This window comes from Salvelinus alpinus, chromosome 35 (genome assembly GCF_045679555.1).
Source record: "Salvelinus alpinus chromosome 35, SLU_Salpinus.1, whole genome shotgun sequence".
Classification (NCBI taxonomy): domain Eukaryota; kingdom Metazoa; phylum Chordata; class Actinopteri; order Salmoniformes; family Salmonidae; genus Salvelinus; species Salvelinus alpinus.
In genome coordinates, this window is record NC_092120.1 from 3,594,001 (window position 1) to 3,621,937 (window position 27,937).

Here is a 27,937-nt window from a genome sequence, read left to right on the forward strand (position 1 = left end):
CAATGGATATTCCAACCCTGAGTCCCGGCCTGCTCTGCTTTTCCTGCTCAAATTTTTTTTTGTGTCCTGCCTAACCAATGGCTGTGCTGTGTAGGCCTAAGGTGGCAGTTCAGAAGGAGATTGAAAGGCTTCTTCAGAAAATACATTTTTGATTAGGCCTAGTCTAAAAAGTGCACTATCTTGCTCGTGGACTAGCCTATAGACTATGTTCTGTTCAGTTTGAGGAGAACACAAAGATGAGAAGGAAGACCAGAGGTCAACTTTGATAGCTTGCTACTACTATAATTTATTTTATTTAAAACAAATGTCTCTTGCTGTTATGATTTATATGAATAATGACTAAATGATGTATACATTTAACGTAGAACTATAACTAACAGAATTCTACCCTGTCACTGTATGATTGTATGACATTTATTAGAATCATAAATCTATAAATCTGATGTGTGTAGTTTTAGTCAGAATTAGAACAAGGACTTTTTGTTCCTTTTTAGTATGTAAGCAGGGTGCAAGTGTGAAACAAATGATAAGAGGAGCTATCGACAGACAAGCTGTACTACTGTGTTCCTTACAGGACATTCTGTCCCCACCCAGGGAGGGGAGAGACCTTGGGCTTGTAGTAGATTGTATAACAGGTGGCAGACAATGTATGAGAAGGAGAAGACTTGTGAACTATATTGTCATTGTCTTAGAGGGACAGTTATGACGAAATGAGAGGTATATAAACCAATGTACATGTAAGGATGGGCAGAGCTCTCGTAAATAAACATGCTGACTATGTAGACTGGCCTCTGTCTGTTTCATTTTAATAAGAACCTTACACATTCTTAGTAACAGACAGAGTATGTTAATTGAAGTTCAGTTTATGAACATTGAGAACAAAATTCTCGTAACACTTGCCCATGATGTATTTATCAGAGTTATTGACGTCACAATAAGCCAGATTTGAGTCATTTACATTGTGGTGCTGAAACTTGAAGCAGAAGCCGCGGCACAATTGGAAATGGATAGCTCATGGTGCTGAAAGTAGGCAAATTCCAGTAGGCACAGTCTTCATTTTAGACTTTACTGACAACAAGAGGGCTTTGTGTTGGAGCATATTTATTCCTATTTAAGAAATAAGAGATAGGTCTACCTGTTTGACAGACGAAATTAGGCTGTAGGCTGCTATATCCATAGATTTGTCTGTCAATTCCTCCACCCACCATGCACTCTTTAAACAGCCTACCTCCGTGTCAGTGAAGGGCTGTTAAGTTAAAACCAAGACTCGAATTGAGGGGATATGAGAGGGTATGCCATAAGCCTACCTTTTATTAAAGAAAATGGCAAAAAGCACAGGCCCACCCCTTGTTAGCTGATGATTTTGAAGAAAATAAAACAAGGGTTTAGGTAAATATATTTTGCTGAAGGGAGGGCCATCCATTTTCATTTCAGAGAGGTAAGATTTTCTCCATGTAACCCTTATTATAGGAGGCAGGCCGGGACTCAGGGTTGGAATATCCATTGCAGTGTGTAATACAGCCTAGTTGTATTTACACCATCCCAGCAGCTATCTTAGAAATATAACTGCTCTTTGTAGCCTATAGGCTATAGACTATGGACCATTTGATTGAGACCACACTAAATAGCCTATAGATTGGTTAGCTGATAACTTCACAAAAACAATGTACATGTTCACTCCCTTAATGGTGCAGAAGTCCATGAGTTGTTGTGATTATGGATGGCCAGATGGTTAGCAACAATGACTAGAAACTGCCCTTTGGGAATTGTAAGTGGGTCATTTCAGCTAGTTTCATTTTGATACCATATCTTGTTTTAAGGTGGTTTGACTGGCTTCATGTCAATGCTAATATGGCTAAAATGAGCTAGCTAGCTAACAACTGTAACTACACTACCGTTCAAAAGTTTGGAATCACTTAGAAATGTCCTTGCCCATTAAAATAACATCAAATTGATCAGAAATACAGTGTAGGCATTGTTGATGTTGTAAATTACTATTGTAGCTGGAAACGGCAGATTTTTTATGGAATATCTACATAGGCGTACAGAGGCCCATTATCAGCAACCATCACTTTTGTGTTCCAATGGCACGTTGTGTTAGCTAATCCAAGTTTATCATTTTAAAAGGTTAATTGATCACTAGAAAACGCTTCTGCAATTATGTCAGCGCAGCTGAAAACTGTAAGTCCTGATTAAAGAAGCAATAAAACTGTCCTTCTTTAGACTAGTTGAGTATCTGGAGCATCAGCATTTCTGGGTTTGATTACAGGCTCAAAATGGCTAGAAACAAAGATCTTTCTCCTGAAACTCGTCAGTCTATTCTTGTTCTGAGAAATGAAGGCTTTTCCATGCGAGAAATTGCCAAGAAATTGAAGATCTCGTACAATGCTGTGTACTACTCCCTTCACAGAACAGCGCAAACTGGCACTAACCAGAATAGAAAGAGGAGTGGGAGGCCCCGGTGCACAACTGAGCAAGAGGACAAGTACATTAGAGTGTCTGCTGATGCTGATGCTCTAGATACTCAACTAGTCTAAAGAAGGCCATTTTTATTGCTTCTTTAATCAGGACAACAGTTTTCAGCTGTGCTGACATAATTGCAAAAGGGTTTTCTAATGACCAATTAGCCTTTTAAAATGATCAACTTGGATTAGCTAACACAACATGCCATTGGAACACAGGAGTGATGGTTACTGATAATGGGCCTCTGTACGCCTATGTAGATATTCCATTAAGAATCAGCCGTTTCCATCTACAATAGTCATTTACAACATCAACAATGTCTACACTGTATTTCTGATCAATTTGATGTTATTTTAATGGACATTTCTTAGTGACCCCAAACTTTTGAACAGTAGTGTATGTTTTGAGAGACAAATAGTGGTCATTGTGCAAATGTATGCCTATTTGTTTTCAATAAAAATTGGAGACTAAAATGTGTTTACATGCTGTGAAAATTCTAAGCCAATCCCATCTTTTTTGTCCCATAGTTGAGCACACGTCAGTTTTGTTGCTAAACAACCAACCCATCGATTAGTGAATATGAACCATGTGAACCATGACTAGAGAACTGTGCAGCCATATTTCAGAGGCAGTGCCTTTTTAATAGTGGGGTATAACGTCAGACTGTTCAAAAGAGACAAATGTTTACCCATGAAACAGGTTCTGGCCTGCCAGCCCAATAAAGCGAGTTAGATAAGGATAGATAAGGCAGGTGTGTCTGCCCATGCTTTATCCGCTTCCTGAAAAAAACCTGCAAAGCTCTGTTGAGACTCATTGTGTGGCTGTGTGATCAGCAAGGCCTTAGTAGACAATATGTGTATAAACCCTGAATTGCTAATCAAATCAAATCAAATGTATTTATATAGCCCTTCGTACATCAGCTGATATATTATAGTGCTGTACAGAAACCCAGCCTAAAACCCCAAACAGCAAGCAATGCAGGTGTAGAAGCATGGTGGCTAGGAAAAACTCCCTAGAAAGGCCAAAACCTAGGAAGAAACCTAGAGAGGAACCAGGCTATGAGGGGTGGCCAGTCCTCTTCTGGCTGTGCCGGGTGGAGATTATAACAGAACATGGCCAAGATGTTCAAATGTTCATAAATGACCAGCATGGTCAAATAATAATAATCACAGTAGTTGTCGAAGGTGCAGCAAGTCAGCACCTCAGGAGTAAATGTCAGTTGGCTTTTCATAGCCGATCATTAAGAGTATCTCTACCGCTCATGCGGTCTCTAGAGAGTTGAAAACAGCAGGTCTGGGACAGGTAGCATGTCCGGTGAACAGGTCAGGGTTCCATAGCCACAGGCAGAACAGTTGAAACTGGAGCAGCAGCATGGCCAGGTGGACTGGGGACAGCAAGGAGTCATCATGCCAGGTCGTCCTGAGGCATGGTCCTAGGGCTCAGGTCCTCCGAGAGAGAGAAAGAGAGAATTAGAGAGAGCATACTTAAATTCACACAGGACACCGGATAAGACAGGAGAAGTACTCCAGATATAGCAAAGACAGGAGAAGTACTCCAGATATAGCAAACTGACCCCAGCCCCCGACACATAAACTACTGCAGCATAAATACTGGAGGCTGAGACAGGAGGGGTCAGGAGACACTGTGGCCCCATCCGATGATACCCCCGGACAGGGCCAAACAGGAAGGATATAACCCCACCCACTTTGCCAAAGCACAGCCCCCACACCACTAGAGGGATATCTTCAACCATCAACTTACCATCCTGAGACAAGGCCGAGTATAGCCTACAAAGATCTCCGCCACGGCACAACCCAAGGGGGGGCGCCAACCCAGACAGGAAGATCACGTCAGTGACTCAACCCACTCAAGTGACGCACCCCTCCTAGGGACGGCATGAAAGAGCACCAGTAAGCCAGTGACTCAGCCCCTGTAATAGGGTTAGAGGCAGAGAATCCCAGTGGAGAGAGGGGAACCGGCCAGGCAGAGACAGCAAGGGCGGTTCGTTGCTCCAGAGCCATTCCGTTCACCTTCACACTCGTGGGCCAGACTACACTCAATCATATGACCCACTGAAGAGATAAGTCTTCAGTAAAGACTTAAAGGTTGAGACCGAGTCTGCGTCTCTCACATGGGTAGGCAGACCATTCACGTCCTAATGCTATGTAGTGGCCAATGAGAGGCTTTGAAGCTATTGGCTGCCATATTGGTACTCCCCAGAAGGAGCAGTACTCCATAGGAATGAATGGAATTGTACTATATTTAAAAAAAAAATTGAAGGTCAAAATTACATGTATTTAAGTATTTCTTTGTTGTAGTGGGGACAGTAACATTTGTAAAAATAAATTTTAAAAATGCTTTCAGGAATATTTTTTAATATTTTGATTTAGAATTTTCTGGTTCAGTTCACTTAATATAATTTAAAAGTATGCATTATGGTGTCTGTAATAGAATATACTTGTCAAAAACAAATGTAGACATTAATAAATACATTTTATAACATTAAAATGGCTCCGCGGTAGCTTCAAAACAGCGCCCCCTGCCAATATTTAATAAACCTTAGTACTACATTCGGCTAGGTATGGTAATCCTTGAGGCATAGTAATCCTCTATCTGCTGTATCTACGGACAGGAACATGTTGTTTCACCCCATCCCAGACAAGGGTGCTGGTTCTAGGCTGAAGCAGTAGCCCGGGGTGCCCAATGTTCCTATGTGGGAAGGTGGGACAGAGGTGTGGAACTGGAACTGAACTTGAACTAGGAGGACCGTGGACGGGACCTCTAGAGATCATTCAGCTTCTGCTACTGTGATGCCTAGTCACTTTACCCCTGCCTTTATGTACATACATGCAAATACCTCGTACCCACGCACAGTGTAATGTTTCTGGTATTCCCTGTATATAGCTTCATTATTTTGTATTTTATTCCTCTTGTGACATGTATTAGATTTGATTGATTTGACCTGATTTTGACAGCAGTGCTCTGCATAGTGGGGCAACTACACTGAGTGTACAAACATTAGGAACACCTTTCTAATATTGAGTTACACCCCCTTTTGCCCTCAGAACAGCCTCAATTCGTCAAGGCATGGACTCTACAAGGTGTTGAAAGCGTTCCACAGGGATGCTGGCCCATGTTGACTCCAATGCTTCCCACAGTTGTGTCAAGCTGGCTGGATGTCCTTTGGGTGGTGGACCATTCTTGATACACACAGGAAACTGTTGAGCGTGAAAAACCCAGCAGTGTACTACCATACCCAGTTCAAAGGCACTTAAATATTTTGTCTTGCCCTTTCACCCTCTGAATGACACACATACACAATCCATGTCTCAATTGTCTTAAGGCTTAAAAATTCTTGTTTAACCTGTTTCCTCACTTTCATCTAAACGGATTGAAGTTGATTTATCAACTGACATCAATAAGCGATCATAGCTGTCACCTCGATTCACCTGGTCAGTCTGTCATGGAAGGACAGGTGTTCCTACTGTTTTGTACACTCAGTGTATACTATGTGACACCAAGCTGTTTTTCTGTAGCAACTGTATGTTCATGATGCCACCTTGTGGCAGAGATGTTTAACTGCATTATCAAATACAACATTACCACAGAAATGAATTAGTATAGAGTACCACAGTATGAGTCATAATACCCATAAAACCTAGTGGTCAAAAAGGGAAATGGTTTCAATAGTTTTTCAACCATTCATTTTTCCCGTAGGCATACGTGACGTTTTGACAACCATGTAAAGGTGACTTTTATCAATATATTTGCCCGTATATACTTCCCCCCCCAAAAATGAATGCTAATTAGCTGCTAATGTGGCTACCATAAAGAACTACAAATACCATGATAATTTGGACAAGCCCCATTTGAGGCAAAGGTAATAATCTCTGGATTAACTATCTAATGTTAGCTAAATGTAGTAATTAATAAATTGGCTACATTTCTTTAAATTGACAATTTTGTCAACTGTCTTGTGCAAGTTTTAAATTGGCACAATACCTGTTAGAAAAGGTGTCAGCTAGATATGACCTGCAGGAGCTTGCAGGGATTTGCAGTCTTGCATGATGTCTACTTTTGATGATGATTAGTATTTTCGAAACTGAGAGTAAATAATGCCGAATATATTGATAAAAGTAAACTTGTCCAAGAGATATTTACATGGTTTTCAAAATGTCTTGCCAGGGTAAGCCTACATGAAACACAGCCCATATTTCCCTATGGGAAAAATGGTGGGAAAACGATTGGAACCATTTCCCTGTTTGACCGCTATGTTTTATGGGTATTATAACACCTCCACCGTGGGGCTCTATTACACAGAACCTTTAGAATTTTGTTATTGATGTCAACTATAGTTAAGTCTGTCTGTGAATGAAATTAAATGAACACACCTGTGAAAATACATACTGAATGGGTGGGGGATGAGATCCCATAAATAAATCCTTTGTTTGGATTCATTTGTATTATTTGATGTATTTATTACATTACAGATCACATCACAGTACACCAGTCAAAATGTTACATGTAGGTATAGGAAAGGCATATTCATTTCCATCTTGATGCTTCACCACTAGATGGAGACATGAGCTTCTGTTTCCTTGTATCGCAGCACCAGCTAATGTCCATGACAATACCTTAGAGGTCCTACATGAGGTTTGCCAATAAAAAACTTTCCTAGGTTGAATATACTGACCATGATGTCTATGATACTGATCCAGAAAATGTTGTCAATTCACTTTATCCTTTCCACATGTTAACAGCTCCCTCAACACAACTTCCACAGCCAGAATGATGTTAAAATTAAAAGTCTCTTTTATAAAGAAATTAATAATTCCCTTCACCTTTCCCTTTGCCCATTTACACATTGCTGATATCATTTCCTCTGATTTTACCTCCAACGTCCTACATTCATTTTTCCCTTTCAACCCCTGAAGGAGTGTGAAAAGTCACGTGTTGGGGATATAAGACTAGATGCCCTGAAGTTAACACGGATAGGTTGGGAGACTTTAGGCAAGTCCTTAGTGATTTCGAAAATCTCCTGTTTATCTGAACATACTCCTTTGGCGATCGTCTCAAACTCCATGATAGACTTGTACTCTGAAGGAGAGGGAGATCTGTACAGGTCTTTGGGCGAGGCGGCTTTGTTGGGAGTGAAGATGGGCACACGGAGGGCGTTCTTGTATGGCAGCTGGTACTCCTTCAGCATTCCACCCCTTGTGCCCATCTTGATTCTCTGACTGGGGTTTCTCTGGACCAAGAAACGAGCCACCTGTTTCTGCTTGTAGGTCTCCTTTCTCGAGGAGTCGTTCTCAAACAATGTGGTCCTGGAATCAAGCAATAGCATTTTTTAAAGAGCAGTTTGAAAGTGTCATGCTGTTCTTAGACACGTGATTAGTAAGACCAATATAATCTTTGTGAAAATGTGTTAATTTAGTGAATGATGATAATGAATTTGTGGCACACATTGAACATGAACAACAGCACTCGGCTGGAACAGTGATTAAAAGCTAAATTTGATTAAACTATCTATCATGCTAATATACATACTGTTGTTCTGGTCTCGTTTCCATCACCAAGTCCAGCCAAGTGGCCTGGTAGGACTCATTCTTCTCCTGGTCCTTCTCCTTTACATCGCAGTGGACATTTACCAGATACACATCCCCACTGTTTAGACTGTTAATCTTGTGTGTGTAGAGCATAGTGGAGAGATAGATGAGAGAGTTGACTGACTACCTGTTAGATGTGCTAATCTATAGGCTTCTCTGGGACTTGCTTTTGGCTGGAGATGAAGGACAGTTGGTCTGTGTGTGAGGTTGTGTGTTGTACTGTGGTTCTCCAGAGCCTCTTATAATGTTAAGGTTCTATTTTTACCCTACTACATCATAACATTGCCAATGCTGTCACCGTGGTTGGCTCAGGTTGGTTGGCGTTTCAGGTTGGTTCACAGCTGTCCTGTGAGGAAGGCGACCAGTTGAAAGAGTGACAAACACCAATTTAATTTCATTGAGTTGTATTAGCATTGTATTAACCACACAAAGAGGTTAAAGGTCAGTCATGCGCCTCAGACTTCTCAGATACCTCATAGGCTAAATGCTTCAGGATATTTCTCAAGGTAATATGACCTCTGGTACCAGAGTTGAGCACATAGTTTACATTGTATTTAATCTTTCACCCAAATGTCAGAGCCAAAGTACAGGGAACATTTTGATCTTCATCTGAATGTATAGAGTAATGTTCGGAGTCCATTGTTCTTGTATCATGCGTCAAAGTTTTCATCATCAGTGCATGTATTAGTGGACAGATTACCCAGGTATTCCTCAGTAAGGGTTGCCCTGTAGTTATATCTGTACAATAATTCCATGTGATGATGTAGAGGTATGGATCCTGGAAATGCTAGCACACCATCTGGAAGTTTTGCAATAGATGGACCTCTCTTTACATTGTCCTTTAACAATACTGATTTTGTCACTGAACAGATTGACCAGATTTGAGTAGTAAAGAATATATTTAAGATATTTTCAACATCAAGGCCTTTTTAGCGATGCCATACATGCTATCTAGATAATTTTCTAAAGAAAACAGAGAATTGTACAAGTTTATGTGTGTCTTCACTGATCACCAATCATCACTTTGGACAAACAATATGTTATGCCACATTTGTCATAGACCAACTGTGGGTCTCACAAGCAAGCTGTTGTGTATATAGTTCCTTTCTGTTAAATGGGATCTTTGCTTAACACCATTTTAATAACAACACGGTAGATTAATCATCGAAACTAAGAACTGACTATTTATATGTGATCATTTTCTTCTGATCATAGTTTTAGGGAGGAATACAAACACCAATCAAACTACACTGAACAAAAATATACAGTTACAGCTCATATAGGGAAATCAGTCAATTTAAATAAATAAATTAGGCCCTAATCTATGGATTTCACATGACTGGGCAGGGGTGCAAACCGGATGTGGAGGTCCTGGGTTGGTGTGGTTACACATGGTCTGTGGTTGTGAGGCCGGTTGGGCATACTGCCAAATTCTCTAAACCGACGTTGGAGGTGGCTTGTGGTAGAGAAATTAACATTACATTTTCTGGAAACAGCTTTGGTAGATATTCCTGCAGTCAGCATGCCAATTGCACGCTCCCTCAAAACTTGAGACATCTGTGGCATTGTGTTGTGTGACAAAACTGCACATTTGTTTGTGGCCTTTTATTGTCCCCAGCATAAGGTGCACCTGTGTAATGATCATGCTGTTTAATCAGCTTCTTGACATGCCACACCTATCAGGTGGATGTATTATCTTGGCAAAGGAGAAATGCAAGGATGTAAACAAATTTGTGCATAGACTGAGAAAAATAAACTTTTGTGCATATTTTTTATTTCAGCTCATGAAACACACTTTACATGTTGCGTATATATTTTTGTTCAGTATACATTGATAAATCATGGCTGATGGGTCTATGAGACAGTATAATGGCCTCTTTAAGATTGAGGAACATCAAGTGCCCGCTGGGGAAATTATTTGGGGTCATTCTGTAAGGTGCATGGTCAGATTTTAGAGTCATTGCCAGATCAACACAGCCTCAGAAACAGACACCCTGATTGTCAACCTCGGCAGCTATTCCCCAGCCCCAGCCACTTTCTGAAGCTATGTCCCAGCCAGCCCCTTTCTGTCTCACTGAAAGGACACTATGACGAAACAGCTTTATGCCATGAGTTCAGCGGGTAGGCATGTGAGCAATGATTGATGCAGTGATGGAAGATTGAAGATGTCTCCCTGAACTGACATTCTCTGCATACAGTGCCTTGCAAAAGTATTCATCCCCCTTGGCGTTTTTCCTATTTTGTTGCATTACAACCTGTAATTTAAATGGACTTTTATTTGGATTTCATGTAATGGACATACACAAAATAGTCCAAATTGGTATAGTGAAATGAAAAAAAGAACTTGTTTATAAAAAATAGAAAAAATTAAAAACTGAATATGTATTCACCCCTTTGCTATGAAGCCCCCAAATAAGATCTGGTGCAACCAATTACCTTCAGAAGTCACATAATTAGTTAAATAAAGTCCACCTGTGTGCAATCTAAGTGTCACATGATCTCAGTATATATACACCTGTTCTGAAAGGTCCCAGAGTCTGCAACACCACTAAACAAGCGGCACCATGAAGATCAAGGAGCTCTCCAGACACGTCAGGGACAAAGTTGTTGAGAAGTACAGATCAGGGTTAGGGTTATAAAAAAATATCTAAAACTTTGAACATCCCACCATTAAATCCATTATTAAAAAACGTAAAGAATACGGCACCACAACAAACCTGCCAAGAGAGGGCCGCCCATCAAAACTCATGGACCAGGCAAGGAGGGCATTAATCAGAGGGGCAACAAAGAGACCAAAGATAACTCTGAAGGAGCTGCAAAGCTCCACAGTGGAGATTGGAATATCTGTCCATAGGACCACTTTAAGCCGTGCACTCCACAGAGCTGGGCTTTACGACAGAGTGGCCATAAAAAAAGACATTGCTTAAAGAAAGAAATAAGCAAACACATTTGGCGTTCGCCAAAAGGCATGTGGGAGACTCCCCAAACATATAGAAGAAGGTACCCTGGTCAGATTAGGCTAAAATTTAGCTTTTTGGCCATCAAGGAAAATGCTATGTTTGGTGCAAACCCAATACCTCTCATCAACCCGAGAACATTTAAATGTCTTGGAATGGCCTAGTCAAAGTCCAGACCTCAATCCAATTTAAAATTTGTGGTATGTCTTGCTGTACACCAGCGGAACCCATCCAACTTGAAGGAGCTTGAGCAGTTTTGCCTTGAAGAATGGGCAAAGATTCCAGTGGCTAGATGTGCCAAGCGTATAGAGACATACCCCAAGAGACTTGCAGCTGTAATTGCTGCAAAAGATGGCTTTACAAAGTATTGACTTCTGGGGGGTGAATAGTTATGCATGCTCAAGTTTTCTGCTTTTTTTGTGTTGTTTCTTGTTTGTTTCACAATAAAAAGTATTTTGCATCTTCAAAGTGCTAGGCATGTTGTGTAAATCAAATGATACAACCCCCCAAAAATCTATTTTAATTCCAGGTTGTAAGGCAACAAAATAGGAAAAATGCCAAGGGGGTGAATACTTTCGCAAGCCACTGTACCTCATACAAACTTTCTCTCTTTCCAGCATTGAAAATGTACTGTCGATGATTTAGGAACAGAACAGTCAAAGTTGATTATGTCATAATTCAGTGCCACATGCCATTGTCAGCAAGAGGTGCTGCCGCTGTTATCATGCATTGCTCCAGGAAGCTACATTGGTGTCACAAAGCTTAGTACTTCAAATACATCAGCAATTCTTCAGCCCAACTTCACATGGAAAATTAAATGAACAAGCTGTCACAGGCTATGGCGTGGGTTCTTGGCATTACCCTCTAGCCGTGAGGCTGAAACTCAGTAAGCTGGTATTGGGCAATGACAGTTATCTTGGATTCATCCCAATGAGAACAGCCTGCTCTGTTGAATCCATCAGTTCCCAAGGAAAATATTTATGATGCAGAGTTATCATGGCACTGAAAGTAAATGAGCAAAGGTTGATTTCAAACAACAACAACAGAGCATAATGTTACTTCTGATTGAATCTAAAATATGTATCTGTTTCCTTTCCTCGGATAATGCTTTTTATAACTTTATAACATATAAAATATGATGAATCACCCTCCAGGTATGGTATCAAGACTAATTCAAGGTTGAGTAGGCTAAGTAAGAATTGTGTCCACAAATGTACTGACATTTCTATTATATGTAAATAGTTTATGATTAGTGAAAGCCATAATGTAGTTATTTTGCTAGATACTTCACCCTGATAGCAAAAATCGTATTTTTTCAAAGTAATTTTAGCTGTCGGCTGTGGCGTTAGCTGTTCGGTCTGAACTGATTCAAACTGATTCACAAATCATGGGAGTGTATCGTGCTATGCAGACTGACTCCATCTGAGGCAGATGTTGCTAGGCAAACCCCTGCACTTGCCAGGGTGTTGCTAAAGCCAATGTGAGAAACGTGCTAATAAACATTTGTGCTATGAAACAAAATAAATACGTCACTCTGCCCCACAACAATTATTTGCTAGATTCATGATAGTGTTGTTCGACATAGAAAGTAAACTTCAAAACTTTATGCTTTATTGGAATTTGCAGCTGTTGCTGGTAAGTAATGAATCTGCTAGCTTCTGACATGACTTTCTATATCTTTAAGTGTCTGATATCGCTGATTAAGACATTTCAATTAGGTCTGAATGGTGAGGAAACATGATAGGGTTGATGGACATAGACGGGGAAAACAGGACATAAAGTCCAAGACACGATCCAGTGGGATAATCAGAAGAGTGAAATACATGTGTGATTAAGTTAAAGATGCAGTCCGGGATCTTAAGCACAATACATTTGTTAACATATTGTACGAAGTGAATTCAAAACATTTCATACGAATTGCAAAAATGTAAACATGTAACTGTTAATGACAAAGTACACCATTGGATTACATAGTAAACAAAAAAATGTGTACCCGTTTTGCTTTGTGAGCACTACATTCAAAACTACTGTCTGAAATTATCCAAAAGTTCTGGAGCATCACTTTAATGTTTGCCCGATGACAAACTGAATTATTCCGCTCCATTGTTCCTACAAACCAACGTCATTGGGCGTGGCGTATCGTTTCGCCAGAGCAAGAAGTTTGAGTAGACAGGCATCTTTAATTCTGTACCATCAGGATGCAGTGGTCGTCCACGTATGGGTACATGATGGAGGCTACTTGTGTGAAAGAAACAGCTGCTGATGGGACAGCGTGAATATAAGTGTTTATCAAGTTAAAGGTTTTCTAGTAAATCTTTCTTTTCTGAAGGCAAGTCAAGTGCTATGCTGCCAGACCCAATCCCCCCCAGTTGAGACAGTTGAGAAAAAAGGAATGGGCAGCACCTTTGACCAAAATTAGAAGGTATAGAATGCAGCCGAGATTGTAGGCTATTATTGTGTTGATGACATGTGACCCCCTCAACACGACTTCAGTTACTGTAGTGCACTGCCTCTCATTTGTTTTTATAACCCGATAGGCCTACTATCTAGTCGCTAAGTGTCTCAACTCAAGACTTCTCAACTGTATGTGTCAAGATGTTTCCAGACATCAAGATGAAGATGATGGCTAAGTCCTATGCATGACATTTAGATTTTTGTTACCGTTTTTTGTCCCCAAAATTGGCTACAATATGATACACTGTAGGCCTATGCTTTGTAGAACCATTACTGCCATCTGCTGGCGAACCCAGTCAATCACATAATAGAACCATGATCAGCATTTCTTTGTGACATTTCATCTGCAGCCTTTTTATGTGAATTTTGTATCTTTAATGTATAACTTGAATTCTCCCCTTACAGTGAAAAATATAATAATTTAACAAAAATCATCACTAAATTGTACAAAGTTGATACAGCGTTATGATGCATGTATTATCTGAGATGGAGGACTATCCATCTACTTTGAATAGTACCACTATAAAATACATAATGTTTGTGGCTACACTGTCTACGCTTGATAATAGCACTTGCATATAACAACGGCCAGTATTTCCCCGGATTGTTACTGTACTGTATATGGGTGTTGTATCGAACACGGAGTCAGACAGGATGTGGAGCTGAAAGGAAGAAGGCGGGGGATAGTTCAAAGTCGCTGGAAACATTGTCGCAAAATCCGAAAGGATTGCAATGGAACGATGCCCTTTATTTAGGAAAAACTAATAACGAAAGGGTAAGTGTAATTGTGTGACTTTTCTGTCCTTGTCTAAATAGATGTTACATTCGAAACTTATCGAGGCCCTTTCCAAGGCACTGAGACAGGGATATTTACTAGTCGCACTTCCCGAAGTTGGCTGCCAGACATGGGGAACAAATGGAGTTTCCGAATGCCAATTTGGGAAAAACATGAAGAAAGGAACTGTATATTCATATTCTAAGTATTCCATGTAACTGCAGTGTAATTTTCTTAAACGTTTGATAATAGGGTTTATTCTGAAGTAGTTGTTTTTTACTTTAAAAATGAAAAATCGATGTTTTTTTAAATAATTTGACTGGAGGTACGTGAATTGTAACCAAGTCAAACCATTTCACTATTCAATAGCCTTTTCTCAGTGCTATTTTTGTTAGTAGCCTAATTTGGGGATCGAATATGTTTTTTGTTGGCTCAACTATTCCAAGCTACTGAACATGATAGAAAAAGTCACGTGGTTCGCTATATGCAAATCGATACAGCAGCAAAACATTAGATTGTTTGGTAAAATCATAATAATAATAATAAAATCAGTTTTGATTGATTTGTTTATTGTTAAACCAATTCTCTCCACAGCTCAAACACACATACATGTAAACATAAACAAAACAACAAATAAAAAAACATACAAAAGTGCATAGGACTATTGCAGCAGATTAAAAAGGGAAATATGTGATTTATCTTCTGCAGTACAGCAAATTATACACTTATTGAATGCAAACTGCATGCATTCCAGACAGTGCTTTCTGTGAATGATTACCTGTGTGAGATTAGATGGCGTGGCATGCTCCAATCAGACATTGTTACGTACCAGACTTCACAAGACACTTAAAGCTTTAAGCCTGTATCAACAAGCTGATGCTGTTATTGAATTAGTTTGCAATTCAGTGTGCAATTCCACCACATAATCCACTGCAGAAGAGACTGGACAGATGTATTTCTCACTAGCAATAATCCACTCAGATCAATATTAATTATCTGTGTGTAACCTTTATTTAACTAGGCAAGTCAGTTAAGAACAAATTATTATTTACAATGACTTTGTAAATTTTATCACTAAGGTGTTAAAAATATTGACATTCAAGGCCCAATGCAGTGAAAAAACGTGATTTCCTGTGTTTTATACATATTTCCACACAATGAGATTGGAATAATACTGTGAAATTGTGAAAATGATGATAATGCCCTTTTAGTGTAAGAGCTGTTTGAAAACGCCACCTGAAATTTCAGCCTGTTTTTCTGGGATGGTGTTTTGGCCTGCCTGGTGATATCAATTAGTTAATAGACCAATAAGAAAGAGAGTTCAAAACCTCTCTGCCAATAACAGCTAGTTTTTAGTTATTTCAGGAGTGAGACCACTCCCAGACAGTCCAACCAAATATCTTTGCTAATGTAACAGTTTAACTTTAGTCCGTCCCCTCGCGAACCAGGGACCCTCTGCACACATCAACAACAGTCACCCATGAAGCATCGTTAGCCATCGCTCCACAAAAGCCGCGGCCCTTGCAGAGCAAGGGGAACCACTACTTCAAGGTCTCAGAGCAAGTGACGTCACCGATTGAAAGGCTATTAGCGCGCACCACCGCTAACTAGCTAGCCATTTCACATCCGTTACACTCATCCCCCTTTCGACCTCCTCCTTTTCCGCAGCAACCAGTGATCCGGGTCACGGCACCAATGTAACAGTTTAACTTTAGTCCGTCCCCTCGCCCCGACCCGGGCGCGAACCAGGGACCCTGTACACACATCAACAACAGTCGCCCACGAAGCATCGTTACCCATCGCTCCACAAAAGCTGCGGCCCTTGCAGAGCAAGGGGAACCACTACTTCAAGGTCTCAGAGCAAGTGGCGTCACCGATTGAAAGGCTATTAGCGCGCACCACCGCTAACTAGCTAGCCATTTCATTTTTGGGGGGAGGGACCACTTTAATTGAAAACAATCACAGTAAGGTACTTAGTTGTAACTAGAAATGATTTGATATTGAGAAAAAAACTGCTGCACACGACCTTTTAATGCTTTGGAACCAAACTCCATACTAGCCCTTCAAAACATACCAGATAAATTATACTCTGTTCTTTTTTAAAGCTTGGGATTTCCGAACATGCCACCGTGCCGATGATGTGGTGGCTGATGGGAATGTTTTACCTGTCATTACTCCTTTTGTCTCCATGGATAAGACCCCAGCAAGCCTAGAGGAATGTGGATGAAGAGTGATTTGGGCCCCAAAATAAAGTTATCCCTCCACTGAACCAAATAGAGCTGTTTATACACAAAGAGTTTAGCCTAGCAACCGGCTGCCACCATGATGATATCCAGGCTGGTCTGGGTGTGCCTGGCACTGATAGGGGCGAGGAGCTGCCACGCCCACAGTCTGTTCACCTGTGAACCCATCAAGGTGCATCGCTGCCTGGGGATGCTCTACAACATGACATTCTTCCCCAACATGATGGAGCACTATGACCAGGACATAGCAGCCAGCAGGATGGAGGTGAGTGTTTCTCACTGTGATAAAACCCTTAGATTTCCCATCAGACTTGGAGCATAGAGGGGACATTTTTGTAGGGTTTTGATACATTTTTCTTAAGGGGAAATCAAGTCTAAAATGTCAAAGAAGAAATTACCAACTACAGAAGCCTTTTTAAACCTCAAATACCCAACATGTTTTAAATGACCTGCATCACAGGGAATTTATCCTGCTGCAGGATGATCAAATTAAGATGGTACATATGTAATAGCTTTTTTTCATATGTTTGCCTTGAATCCAACAGGTGCAAAAGGATAATTGTGTATTAAAATAACTATTTTTCAAACCATTCTCTATGAACTTGCTAAGATGTAGAGGAAATGCAGTCTTTTTAATGGAAAAATATTTCCTTAACTTCTTGAACAGCACTGTTGGTTAAGGGCTTGTAAGTAAGCATTTCAATGTAAGGTCTACACTTGTTGTATTCGCCGCATGTGACAGATAGTTTAATTTGATAGCTGAGTATTGAAGCTTGTGTCTTAGCATTTTCAAAGGTCTTCCATCCGCTCTCGCTGTAGCTGGAGTGTTCAGTTACATGTAATGTAGTTTACGAAAGTTCAATCAGAAGACTGCATGCTCGTTTAACTTCATCCAGTCAGCATAACATAATTCACTTTTGTTTCCTATTCTACTGGCATCCTGGGAGTGAATACAAACGTATCATCGTCAGCATAGCGTCCTGTTTCTTCTCTTTCCTATTAGCCATGTGTGGAACGTCATTCACCTATTTACCTTATAGCCTATAAGCACGGCACAATAATACACATTCCTCACGCTTGCCCATGGACTCACTTTTGCAATGATCACCTTCCTCTCTCAACCAATGGGTGTAAATCTAAGGAGGTATTTATATGTCAACTTACCCTCGTTCTCTCACTTGCTGTTTTTCAGCAACATTTTTCAACAACCATCCACCTCCCCACCACCACCAGTTATAATAGCCTTAAGGCCCGCCATTGGAACTCCTTTCCCCCAGTGGGGGGGTTTCGATGCCAGCAGTCCCGCATAGGGCTACCAGCCATCTTTGCCATAAGAGACCGACCCTACCGTTATGCTTTTTTACACAGAGCAGGACATAGTTCGGAACGCAATCATGGTTCCATTAAGACACCGTGGAGCTGGTGTGAGATATGGGTTGGAAAAGGTACCTCAATGCAGGGATGGGAGATACCTGAACTTCAATAGAGGAGGCACTACCGTGTGAATGTTCTCTTTTTGCTTTGAAATTGTACTCCAAATGTTACCTTTATCCACACTGATGCATTGAGAAGATTGAAATACTGCTAGTTTCCCCACCACACTGATACATCAAGAAGATTGAAATACTGCTAGTTTTCCCCAAAAACTTCCCTTTTCGTCCTCATGCTAGCTAGCAGTAGCCACCGCAGCCATTTTGGAATGGTAGTGTCAGCCAATCAGCTCCCTTGTTGTTCATTCCATAATGGCTGCTGTTGCTACTGGTAGCTAGCATGAGGACGAAAAGGGAAGTTTATGGGTGAAATGTTATTCATATTTTCATAATTTAATAATTAATAAACATTAAAAAAAAATAACTGCCAGTAATCTGGTGTTTCTATGTCAAACGGTTTTGTTATATTTCAGTCTTCTGTGATGTATATAAAGTGTAATATTAGGATGCAACATTTTTATTTAATACATTTCAACTATATTTCGGACATGGTACAGGTGTTTTCTTTTTTTAAAGCCCATAACCATGTGTGTGAGGTGTATATTTGTTTAAGACTACCAAGAAACACTCTGTGTGACCCTGATTTAGCCCACTGCTTTCACGACTTCCGCCAAAGTCGGTCCCTCTCCTTGTTCAGGCGGCGTTCGGCGGTCGACGTCACCGGCCTTCTAGCCATCGCCGATCCACTTTTCATTTTCTATTTGTTTTGTCTTTGTTTTACACACCTGGTTTCAATTCCCCAATTACATGTTCATTATTTAACCCTCTGTTTTCCCCATGGTTTTTGTGCCTGATTGTTTTATGTATGTTCGGTCCGTTATTGTGGGCTCGATATTACAACATGTTATTGGAATATTTGAGTAAAGTAACTTGTGTTACTCATGTCTGCTGTCCTGCACCTGACTCCTCTGCACCAGCTACACCCAGACCATTACAACTGCAGTAAAAGGTTAATTGAGTCATTGTTATCCATAGTCAAGGGACCTTGTGTGGAAATCCACAGTAGAGGGATCAAGCTTTTTGAATGAGGATATACAGAGGCCCCAATTCCAATACACTCTAAATGTATTCCTATTTACAGTGGCTCCACAGAAAAATACAAGAAACGGCAGACTAAGAAGAGCTCTTTGAGATGTAGTTTGGAACCTCTAAAGAAGTGAAACAAGGACTCATACAGTCGGAGAGCCAGTTCCCCAGGCCCCATCTAGATCTGGGCTGCAGCCAGCCTGAGGCTGGAGAAACCATCAGGGAGAGAATGTTGAATAGTGTAGTTGTTAGATTGGCCCTGTGTTGATGGTTGGATTGATGGGGAAATGTTGCTTATACAGTGTAAACATCGGCTGGATTTACTGCCTCCAGCAGTCATAGTTCTTTCTGCATAACTGCATTTGTAAACTGAACAGGAATGTTTGATAACATGGCGTATCTGATCCAAACCAAGTGGCCCTTAGATTAAGATGGCCACATGATACAGTCTGTAACCTTTGAAGGATCCAGTTATAATTGTTTTGGCAATGATTTGTGGCAGTCGTTACAGATGGTATCTTAAGCTTTTGTGATATGGTCGTTACTTCGACAAGATCTGTTTATTTGGAAAAACTCTGTTAAGCGTGACTCAACAATGCCAAAAATCACCATTCATGCTTTGGAAAGATATGTTTTCATACTTTGGTAGAAATCACTGTGAACTGTTTACCGGTTGTTAGATCAGAGCAGCAGCTTTAGTGTGATGGAATGGGTACTGAGCAGAAACCCAACAGTTCTGTCCATTCCAGTCAACATCCCTCTTGACTCCTGGTTTCCAAATAGTCCCAGAGTCATTTACTGATGCCGACCCCCACCCCCCTCTACTCAAACCTGTTGAAACTGAGACAGCCTGTGAAAGGAACCCTTTGTGTGGCACCATAATACAGTGCAGTACAGCCTTATGTACTGTAGCCTTTTTAGCTTTTCCAACCAAGTCACGTGTACAGGAAAATAAAACTATTTTATTTATGGATCTGCCCATGGCAAGGGAACTGCATGGACTGTATTGTGGCCATGAGTGACAGTATTAACCTCACGTTGACTGACTTTTTAATTACAAACTGTTGTGATGTCTAGATGAATCTAGTTGAAATCAATATTGGTTATTGGATTAAAAACATGCCTGACCATTTGTTCAGCTCCACCCTTACAGGTACAGCTACAGGAACATGGTACTAGTATTTACTCGGGTAGCAAAATTCCAGTAACTTTCCCAGGTTTTCCCAAAATTAGGACAGAAATCCAGAAACTACAACCAGGACTTCTGGAAAACCTTTGAATTGAGGGAAAGATACTGGAATTTTGCAACCCTAGTATTTCTTGAACCATAAAAATCTGAATGGATCTATGTCTATCTCTCTCCCTCTTTCTCTCTCTCTTTCTATTTCACTCCCCCTCCCCCGTCCCTCCCTCTGTCTCCATAGCCCTTCATGCCGCTGGTCAACCTGCGCTGCTCTCCGGATGTACATCACTTCCTGTGTCAGGCCTTTATCCCAGCATGCACTGAGGACACCAAAGTGATCCGGCCATGTCGTGACCTGTGTGAGAAAGTGAGGTCAGACTGCAGGAAGGACATCGGCACCTTCGGCATCACCTGGCCTCCGGAGCTGCAGTGCGACAGGTAAATGTGACTGACTGAGTTGAACTCAATTCTCCAGGTCTCAGGCCAGGTTACACATCACGTGTGCGAGGTTCACTGAGCCACAACATCTGTTACATACATAGGCGTGTTGTACTGTGCCAAGTTGTATAGATGAAAAGGCACATGCCTGACTTTTTTCAGATGACCAAATAGTAAGCGTTTATAAACTGCTTGCTAACAGCCAGTTGACCAGTTATTACATTTATCAGCACTACGTTTTGAATTGGTATTCATTTAGTTATGGTTTTGATTCTTCACCCTACATTTTCTCCTCTAGATTGGAAGATTGCCTCTACTCTCCAGATGGCTCAGTCCTGCCACCAACCAGACTGACCACACCCAAGACCTCTCTGTCTGCCAAGAGGGACATGGGCTTCTGGTGCCCCCTTCAGCTGAAGACCCGACCCGGCCAGGGATCCACGTTCCTGGGTGCCGGGGACTGCGCTCCCCCTTGCGCCAACATGTACTTCAAGCCCCATGAGATCGAGTTCGCCAAGACCTTCATCGGGGTATGCTCCATCGTCTGCCTCTGCGCCACGCTCTTCACCTTTCTCACCTTCCTCATCGACGTCAAACGCTTCCGCTACCCCGAACGGCCAATCATCTTCTACGCCGTGTGCTACAGCTTCGTGTCGCTCATCTACTTCATCGGCTTCCTGCTGGGGAACAATGCATCCTGCAACAAGGTCTGTGTATGTCTGTGTCTGAAATGGCAACCAATCCCCTGTATTGTGCACTCCTTTAGACCAGCCCCCAGAGCCCTATGGACCCTGGTTTAAAGTATTGTACTACAGTGCATTCGGAAAGTATTCAGACCACTTTGTCTACATTTTGTTACATTAGTCTTATTCAAAAATGTATTTAATTGTTTTTATCCTCATCAATCTACACACAATACCCCATAATGATGAAGCAAAAACAGTTTTACATTTTATGGGGGGCAAATGTATTAAAAATAATAATACAAATATCACATTTACATACGTTTTCAGACCCTTTACTCAGTACTTTGTTGAAGAACCTTTGGCAGTGATTACAGCCTTTAGACTGTATGATGCTACAAGCTTGGCACACCTGTATTTGGGGAGTTTCTTCCATTGTTCTCTGCAGATCCTCTCAAGCTCTGTCAAGTTGGATGAGGTGTGTCGTTGCACTGCTATTTTCAGGTCTCCAGAGATGTTCGATCGGGTTCAAGTCCGGACTCTGGCTAGGCCACTCACGGACATTCAGAGACTTGTCCCAAAGCCACTCCTGCATTGTCTTGGCTGTGTGCTTAGGGTCATTGTCCTGTTGGAAGGTGAACCTTTGCCCCAGTCTGAGGTCTTGAGCGCTCTGGAGCAGGTTTTCATCAAGGATCACTCTGTACTTTGTTCTGTTAATCTTTTCCTCGATCTTGACTAGTCTCCCAGTCCCTGTCGCTGAAAAACATCTCCACAGAATGATCCTGCCACCACCATGCTTCACTGTAGGGATGGTGCCAGGTTTCCTCCAGACATGACGCTTGGCATTCAGGTCAAAGAGGTAAATTTTGGTTTCATCAGACCAGAGAATCTTGTTAGTCATAGTATGAGAGTCCTTTAGGTGCCCCCTGGCAAATTCCAAGCGGGCTGTCATGTGCCTTTTACTGAGGAGTGGCGTCCGTCTGGCCACTCTACCATAAAGGCCTGATTGGTGGAGTGCTGCAGAGATGGTTGTCCTTCTGGAAGGTTCTCCCATCTCCACAGAGGAATGCTGGAGCTCTGTCAGAGTGACCATCAGGTTCTTGGTCAACTCTCTTACCAAGGCCCTTCTACCCCGATTGCTCAGTTTGGCTGGGCGGCCAGCCCTAGGAAGAGTCTTGGTGGTTCCAAACTTCTTCAATTTAAGAATGATGGAGGCCACTGTATTCTTGGGGACCTTCAATGCTGCAGAAATGTTTTGGTACCCTTCTCCAGATCTGTGCCTCGACACAATCCTGTCTCAGGAACTCTACGGACAATTCCTTTGACCTCATGGCTTGGTTTTTGCTCTGACATGCACTGTCAACTGTGGGACCTTATATAGACAGTTCTATGCCTTTCCAAATGATGTCCAATCAATTTGAATTTACCACAGGTGGACTCCAATCAAGTTGTAGAAACATCTCAAGGAGGATCAATGGAAACAGGATGCACCTGAGCTCAATTTCTAGTCTCATAGCAAAGGGTCTGAATACTTATGTAAATAATGTATTTCTGTTTTTAATTTTTAATAAATGTGCAAAAATATCAACCTGTTTTCGCTTCGTCATTATGGGATATTGTGTGTAGATTGAGGGACAAAATGAATTTAGTCAATTTTAGAATAAGGCTGTAACGTAACAAAATGTAGAAAAAGTGAAGGGGTATGAGTACTTTCCAAATCCACTGTATGTAAGGAATAGGTTGCCATTGGGATACAGCCCATGTCTTGTGATGTATGTTTTATGACGATATCTGAAGTCATGTAACTATATATTGTGATGTTTTATATGTATGCCAGGTATACTTATTTTCCTAGCAAACTTCTCTATGGGACATAAAAGTAGTCATTCATTCGTTAATCTATTTATTCATTAATTCATTCCAGGCGGTGCACCCGGCTGCCATGGACACGGTAGTGCTGGGCTCCCAGAGTAAAGGCTGTACGTTACTCTTCATGCTACTCTACTTCTTCTCCCTGGCCGGTATCGTCTGGTGGGTCATCCTCACCATCACCTGGTTCCTGGCCGCCGGGCCCAAGTGGAGCTGCGAGGCCATCGAGAAGAAGGCGGTGTGGTTCCACTCTGCCGCTTGGGGGATCCCCGGAGCACTAACTGTCATGCTACTGGCTCTCAACAAGGTGGAGGGAGATAACATCAGCGGGGTGTGCTTCGTGGGGCTCTATGATCTGGATGCGCTGCGGTACTTTGTGCTGGCGCCGCTGTGTATCGGGGTGGTGGTGGGGCTGTCTCTGCTCCTGGCTGGGATCGTGTCGCTCAACAACGTGCGTCAGGTGATCCAGCACGATGAGAGGAACCAGGAGAAGCTGAAGAAGTTTATGATCCGTATTGGAGTGTTCAGTGGTCTGTACCTGGTGCCCCTGGTCACTCTGCAGGGGTGTTATATATATGAACAGAGCCAGCGCTCCACCTGGGAAAACACCTGGATCAATGACCGTTGCCAGGAGTACAGCATTCCCTGCTCACACAAGGTAACACACGCTCAGCACTAGAACATTTTCATAATAATTTGATATCTCTATGAAGATATACCACTGCAAAATTAATCTAACATTAATAGATGTTAAAAATCATTGCTCTTCTTATGCCTTCTTTCAGCCACAGTAAAATGTATGATTATATTTGGCAGATGTTTAAATGGAAATGGTCTCATTAAGCAATAAGGCACGAGGGGGTGTGGTACAACATCCGTAGAGTATGACCCTACCTCACACAGGAAGTGGCGCAGGTTCGAATCCAGGCACTTGTCCTCTCCCGTCTGGACTACTGCAACTCGCTGCTGGCTGGGTTTCCCACTTGTGCCATCAAATCCCTGCAACTTATTCAGAATGCTGCAGCCCACCTGGTTTTAAAACTTTCTCAAGTTCTCCCATGTCACCCTGCTCCTCAGCACACTCCACCGGCTTCCAGTCGAAGCTTGCATTCACTACAAGACCATGGTGCTTGCCTACGGAGCACTGCCTCTCCCTACCTATGCTCAAGCCCTACACCCCAACCCGAGCACTCTGTTCTGCCACCTCTGGTCTCTTGGCCATCTCACCCCTATTGAAGGGCAGCTCCTGCTCAGCCCAGTCCAAGCTCTTCTTTGTCCTGGCTCCCCAAGGGTGGAACCAGCTTCCCCCTGACAGCAGAGTCCCTTTCCATCTTCGGAAAGCATCTGAAACCCTACCTCTTCATAGAGTATCTTAAAAAAATACTCCCAAAAGGGATAATAATAAAATATTCCTGAAACAACAAAATTGCACTTGACCCCCCCCACCCTCTTTCTAGCTTTGCTGATAGCTACTTTATTGAGAAAAAGTGTACTTACTGTGATATGTGGTTGTCCCACCTAGCTATCTTAAGAGGAATGTACGTCTCTCTGGATAAGAGCATCTGCTAAATTACTCAAATGTAAATTCTCTCAACCAGCTTCACCTGGAATGCTTTTCCAACAGTCTTGAAGGAGTTCCCACATATGCTGAGCACTTGTTAGCTGCTTTTCCTTAACTCTGCGGTCCGACTCATCCCAAACCATCTCAATTTGGTTGAGGTCGGGAGATTGTGGAGGCCAGGTCATCTGATGCAGCACTCCATCACTCTCCTTCTTGGTAAAATAGCCCTTACACAGCCTTGAGTTGTGTTGGGTCATTGTCCTGTTGAAAAACAAATTGTAGTCCCGCTAAGCCAAAACCAGATGGGATGGCGTATAATTGCAGAATGCTGTGGAAGCCATGCTGGTTAAGTGTGCCTTGAATTCTAAATAAATCACAGTGTCACCAGCAAAGCACCCCCACACCATAACACCTCTCCTCCATGAATCACGGTGGGAACCACATGCGGAGATCATCCGTTCACCTACTCTGCGTCTCACAAAGACACGGCGGTTGGAACCAAAAATCTCTAATTTGGACTCCAGACCAAAGGACATATTTACACCGGTCTAATGTCCATTGCTTGTGTTTCTTGGCCCAAACAAGTCTCTTCTTCTTATTGGTGTCCTTTAGTAGTGGTTTATGTGCAGCAATTTGACCATGAAGGCCTGATTCACAGGTCTCCTCTGAACAGTTGATGTTGAGATGTCTGTTACTTGAACTCTGTAAAGCATTTATTTGGGCTGCAATTTCTGAGGCTGGAACTAATGAACTTATCCTCTGCAGCAGAGGTAACTCTGGGTCTTCCATTCCTGTGGCGGTCCTCATGAGAGCCAGTTTCATCATAGCGCTTGATGGTTTTTGCGACTGCACTTGAAGAAACTTTTAAAGTTCTTGACATTTTCTGTATTGACTGACCTTCATGTCTTAAAGGTATGATATACTGTCGTTTCTCTTTGCTTATTTGAGCTGTTATTGCCATAATATGGACTTGGTCTTTTACCACATAGGGCTATCTTCTGTATACCACCCCTACCTTGTCACAACACAACTGATTTGCTCAAACACATTAAGAAGGAAAGACATTCCACAAATTAACTTTAAACAAGGCACACCTGTTAATTGAAATGCATTCCAGGTGATTACCTCATGAAGCTGGTTGATAAAATGCCAAGAGTGTACAAAGCTGTCATCCAGGCAAAGGGTGGCTATTTGAAGAATCTCAAATATGAAATATGTTTTGATTTGTTTAACAGTTGTTTGGTTACTACATGATTCCATATGTGTTATTTCATAGTTTTGATATCTTCACTATTATTCTACAATGTAGAAAATAGTCAAAATAAAGACAAACCCTTGAATGAGTAGGTGTTCTAAAACCCTTTGACCGGTAGTGTATATGGCTAATATTCCACGGCTAATGGCTTGGCCATATACCACAAACCCCCGAGGTGCCTTATTGCTATTATAAACTGGTTACCAACGTAATTAGAACAGTAAAAAGTATTTTTATGTCATACACGTGATGTACCACGGCTTTCAGCCAATCAGCATTCAGGGCTCAAACCACCCGGTTTATAATACAGTTTATAACACTGTAATGTTGTGTTTCAGACTACAGAGTCTGGTCGCCCGGACCTGTCCCTATTCCTGATTAAATACCTGATGACCCTGGTGGTTGGGATCTCAGCTGTGTTCTGGGTCAGCAGCAAGAAGACCTGCTCAGAATGGGCCTTCTTCTTCAACAGGACCAGGAAGAAAGAGTAAGGACATTTCACTAATGCCTGTCTCTCAACTGCTGAAACAAATCATATTCTTCCATGGATTGTATCCCAAATGGCACCCTAGTGCAAAAGTAGTGCATTATATAAGGAATAGGGTTCCATTTGGGAAGCAACTTGAGTTTTACAGTATGCAACATTTACAGATTGCAGATAGATATAATTCTACTGTGTTCTAATTATATTTCTCTATCCAGCCCCATTAGTGAGAGCCGTAGAGTTCTCCAGGAGTCCTGTGAGTTCTTCCTCAAACACAACAGCCGTGTCCAGCACAAGAAGAACCACTACAACCCCGGCTCCCACAAACTCAAGGTCATCTCCAAGTCCATGGGCACCAGCACCGGTGCCTCAGCCACAGGCAACCACGGCACCTCAGCAGTGGTCAACCATGAGGTCATCCGGGGTCAGGCTTCTTTCTCTGAGGCCAGGGGCTCATCTGAGGCCTCTGCCAGGGAGCAGCTGGAGAGAGGCAGCTCCACCCGTGGCTCCAGGCTGGGGGAGAGGGACAGGGAGAAGCAGCCCAGTGGACAGGCCCTGTCTGGGGGGAGAGAGGGGGCAGAGAGACGTAGTAAGAAGGGCAGCTCCAGCAAGGTTAGCAGCCGCTCAGAGAGCTTCCACAGAGTCCCAGAGGGAAGGTAAAGACAGATACTTTCACCCTTTTGCCCAAGTACTCTCTGACCTATACATACAGTGGGGAGAACAAGTATTTGATACACTGCCGATTTTGCAGGTTTTCCTACTTACAAAGCATGTAGAGGTCTGTCATTTTTATCATAGGTACACTTCAACTGTGAGAGACGGAATCTAAAACAAAAATCCAGAAAATCCCATTGTATGATTTTTAAGTAATTAATTTGCATTTTATTGCATGAATAATATAACCACTACTCATCCTTGATTGCATATAGACTTGTTTAGGCTATAGATGTTTTAAATATATTTTAAATTCCCTGTACATTTTTGTGAACTTTTGTAGTCTTATGTTGTATGTACTATTTGATATATATTTTGTATCAGTTATATTTCCTTTTAATAAAAGATTATTGAATAAAATTAAATTAAATTTGTCTCATGAATGGATACCTAGTTTTGTATCGCCCATACACATAGTGAACCATGTTGTCATGTTTGTGTTAAATTCCGCGATCAAAACAACTGGGAACTCGTAACTTGCAGACTTCTGACTTCAGTGCGTTCAAGACGGGAAAAAACTAGCTCCGACTGGGAAAAATCTTTTTCAACGTTCATCCAACTCGGAATTCCAAGTCAGAAACTCTGTCTTTCTAGAGCTCAGACTTTGCGACCTGAAAATAACTGACATCATGATTTGACCTCGTTCTTTTCTGGGTTCCAGTTGTCTTGAAAGCACCAATAGACATAACCTATAATTGTTTGTAGTCATCAACATAATCATCATCAGCTAGTCTAC

General features: G+C 41.8%; 2 protein-coding genes across 2 annotated transcripts; one reads left to right on the forward strand and one right to left on the reverse strand.

Moving 5' to 3' along the window:
- Positions 1 to 6,920: 6,920 nt before the first annotated feature.
- On the reverse strand, positions 6,921 to 8,282 carry LOC139564547 (telethonin-like). Its single transcript, XM_071384152.1, has 2 exons — positions 8,011 to 8,282; positions 6,921 to 7,787 (listed from the first exon to the last, which is right to left on the reverse strand). Exons 1-2 carry the CDS (start codon positions 8,160 to 8,162, stop codon positions 7,385 to 7,387), a joined length of 555 nt encoding a protein of 184 aa, XP_071240253.1. The 5' UTR covers positions 8,163 to 8,282; the 3' UTR covers positions 6,921 to 7,384.
- A 5,826-nt stretch (positions 8,283 to 14,108) lies between these two features.
- On the forward strand, positions 14,109 to 27,299 carry fzd6 (frizzled class receptor 6). Its single transcript, XM_071383394.1, has 7 exons — positions 14,109 to 14,255; positions 16,361 to 16,763; positions 20,439 to 20,635; positions 20,934 to 21,342; positions 23,243 to 23,845; positions 26,342 to 26,490; positions 26,706 to 27,299. Exons 2-7 carry the CDS (start codon positions 16,578 to 16,580, stop codon positions 27,145 to 27,147), a joined length of 1,986 nt encoding a protein of 661 aa, XP_071239495.1. The 5' UTR covers positions 14,109 to 14,255; positions 16,361 to 16,577; the 3' UTR covers positions 27,148 to 27,299.
- The last annotated feature ends 638 nt before the right edge of the window (positions 27,300 to 27,937 follow it).

Coding starts and splice junctions, on each gene's coding strand:
- LOC139564547 (XM_071384152.1), bottom strand. CDS start 8,162: ATGCTCTACACACACAAGATTAACAGTCTAAACAGTGGGGATGTGTAT. Junction 7,788..8,010: donor GAAACGAGACCAGAACAACA/GTATGTATATTA, acceptor GCTTGATTCCAG/GACCACATTGTTTGAGAACG.
- fzd6 (XM_071383394.1), top strand. CDS start 16,578: ATGATGATATCCAGGCTGGTCTGGGTGTGCCTGGCACTGATAGGGGCG. Junction 20,636..20,933: donor CCGGAGCTGCAGTGCGACAG/GTAAATGTGACT, acceptor TTTCTCCTCTAG/ATTGGAAGATTGCCTCTACT. Junction 26,491..26,705: donor AACAGGACCAGGAAGAAAGA/GTAAGGACATTT, acceptor TTCTCTATCCAG/CCCCATTAGTGAGAGCCGTA.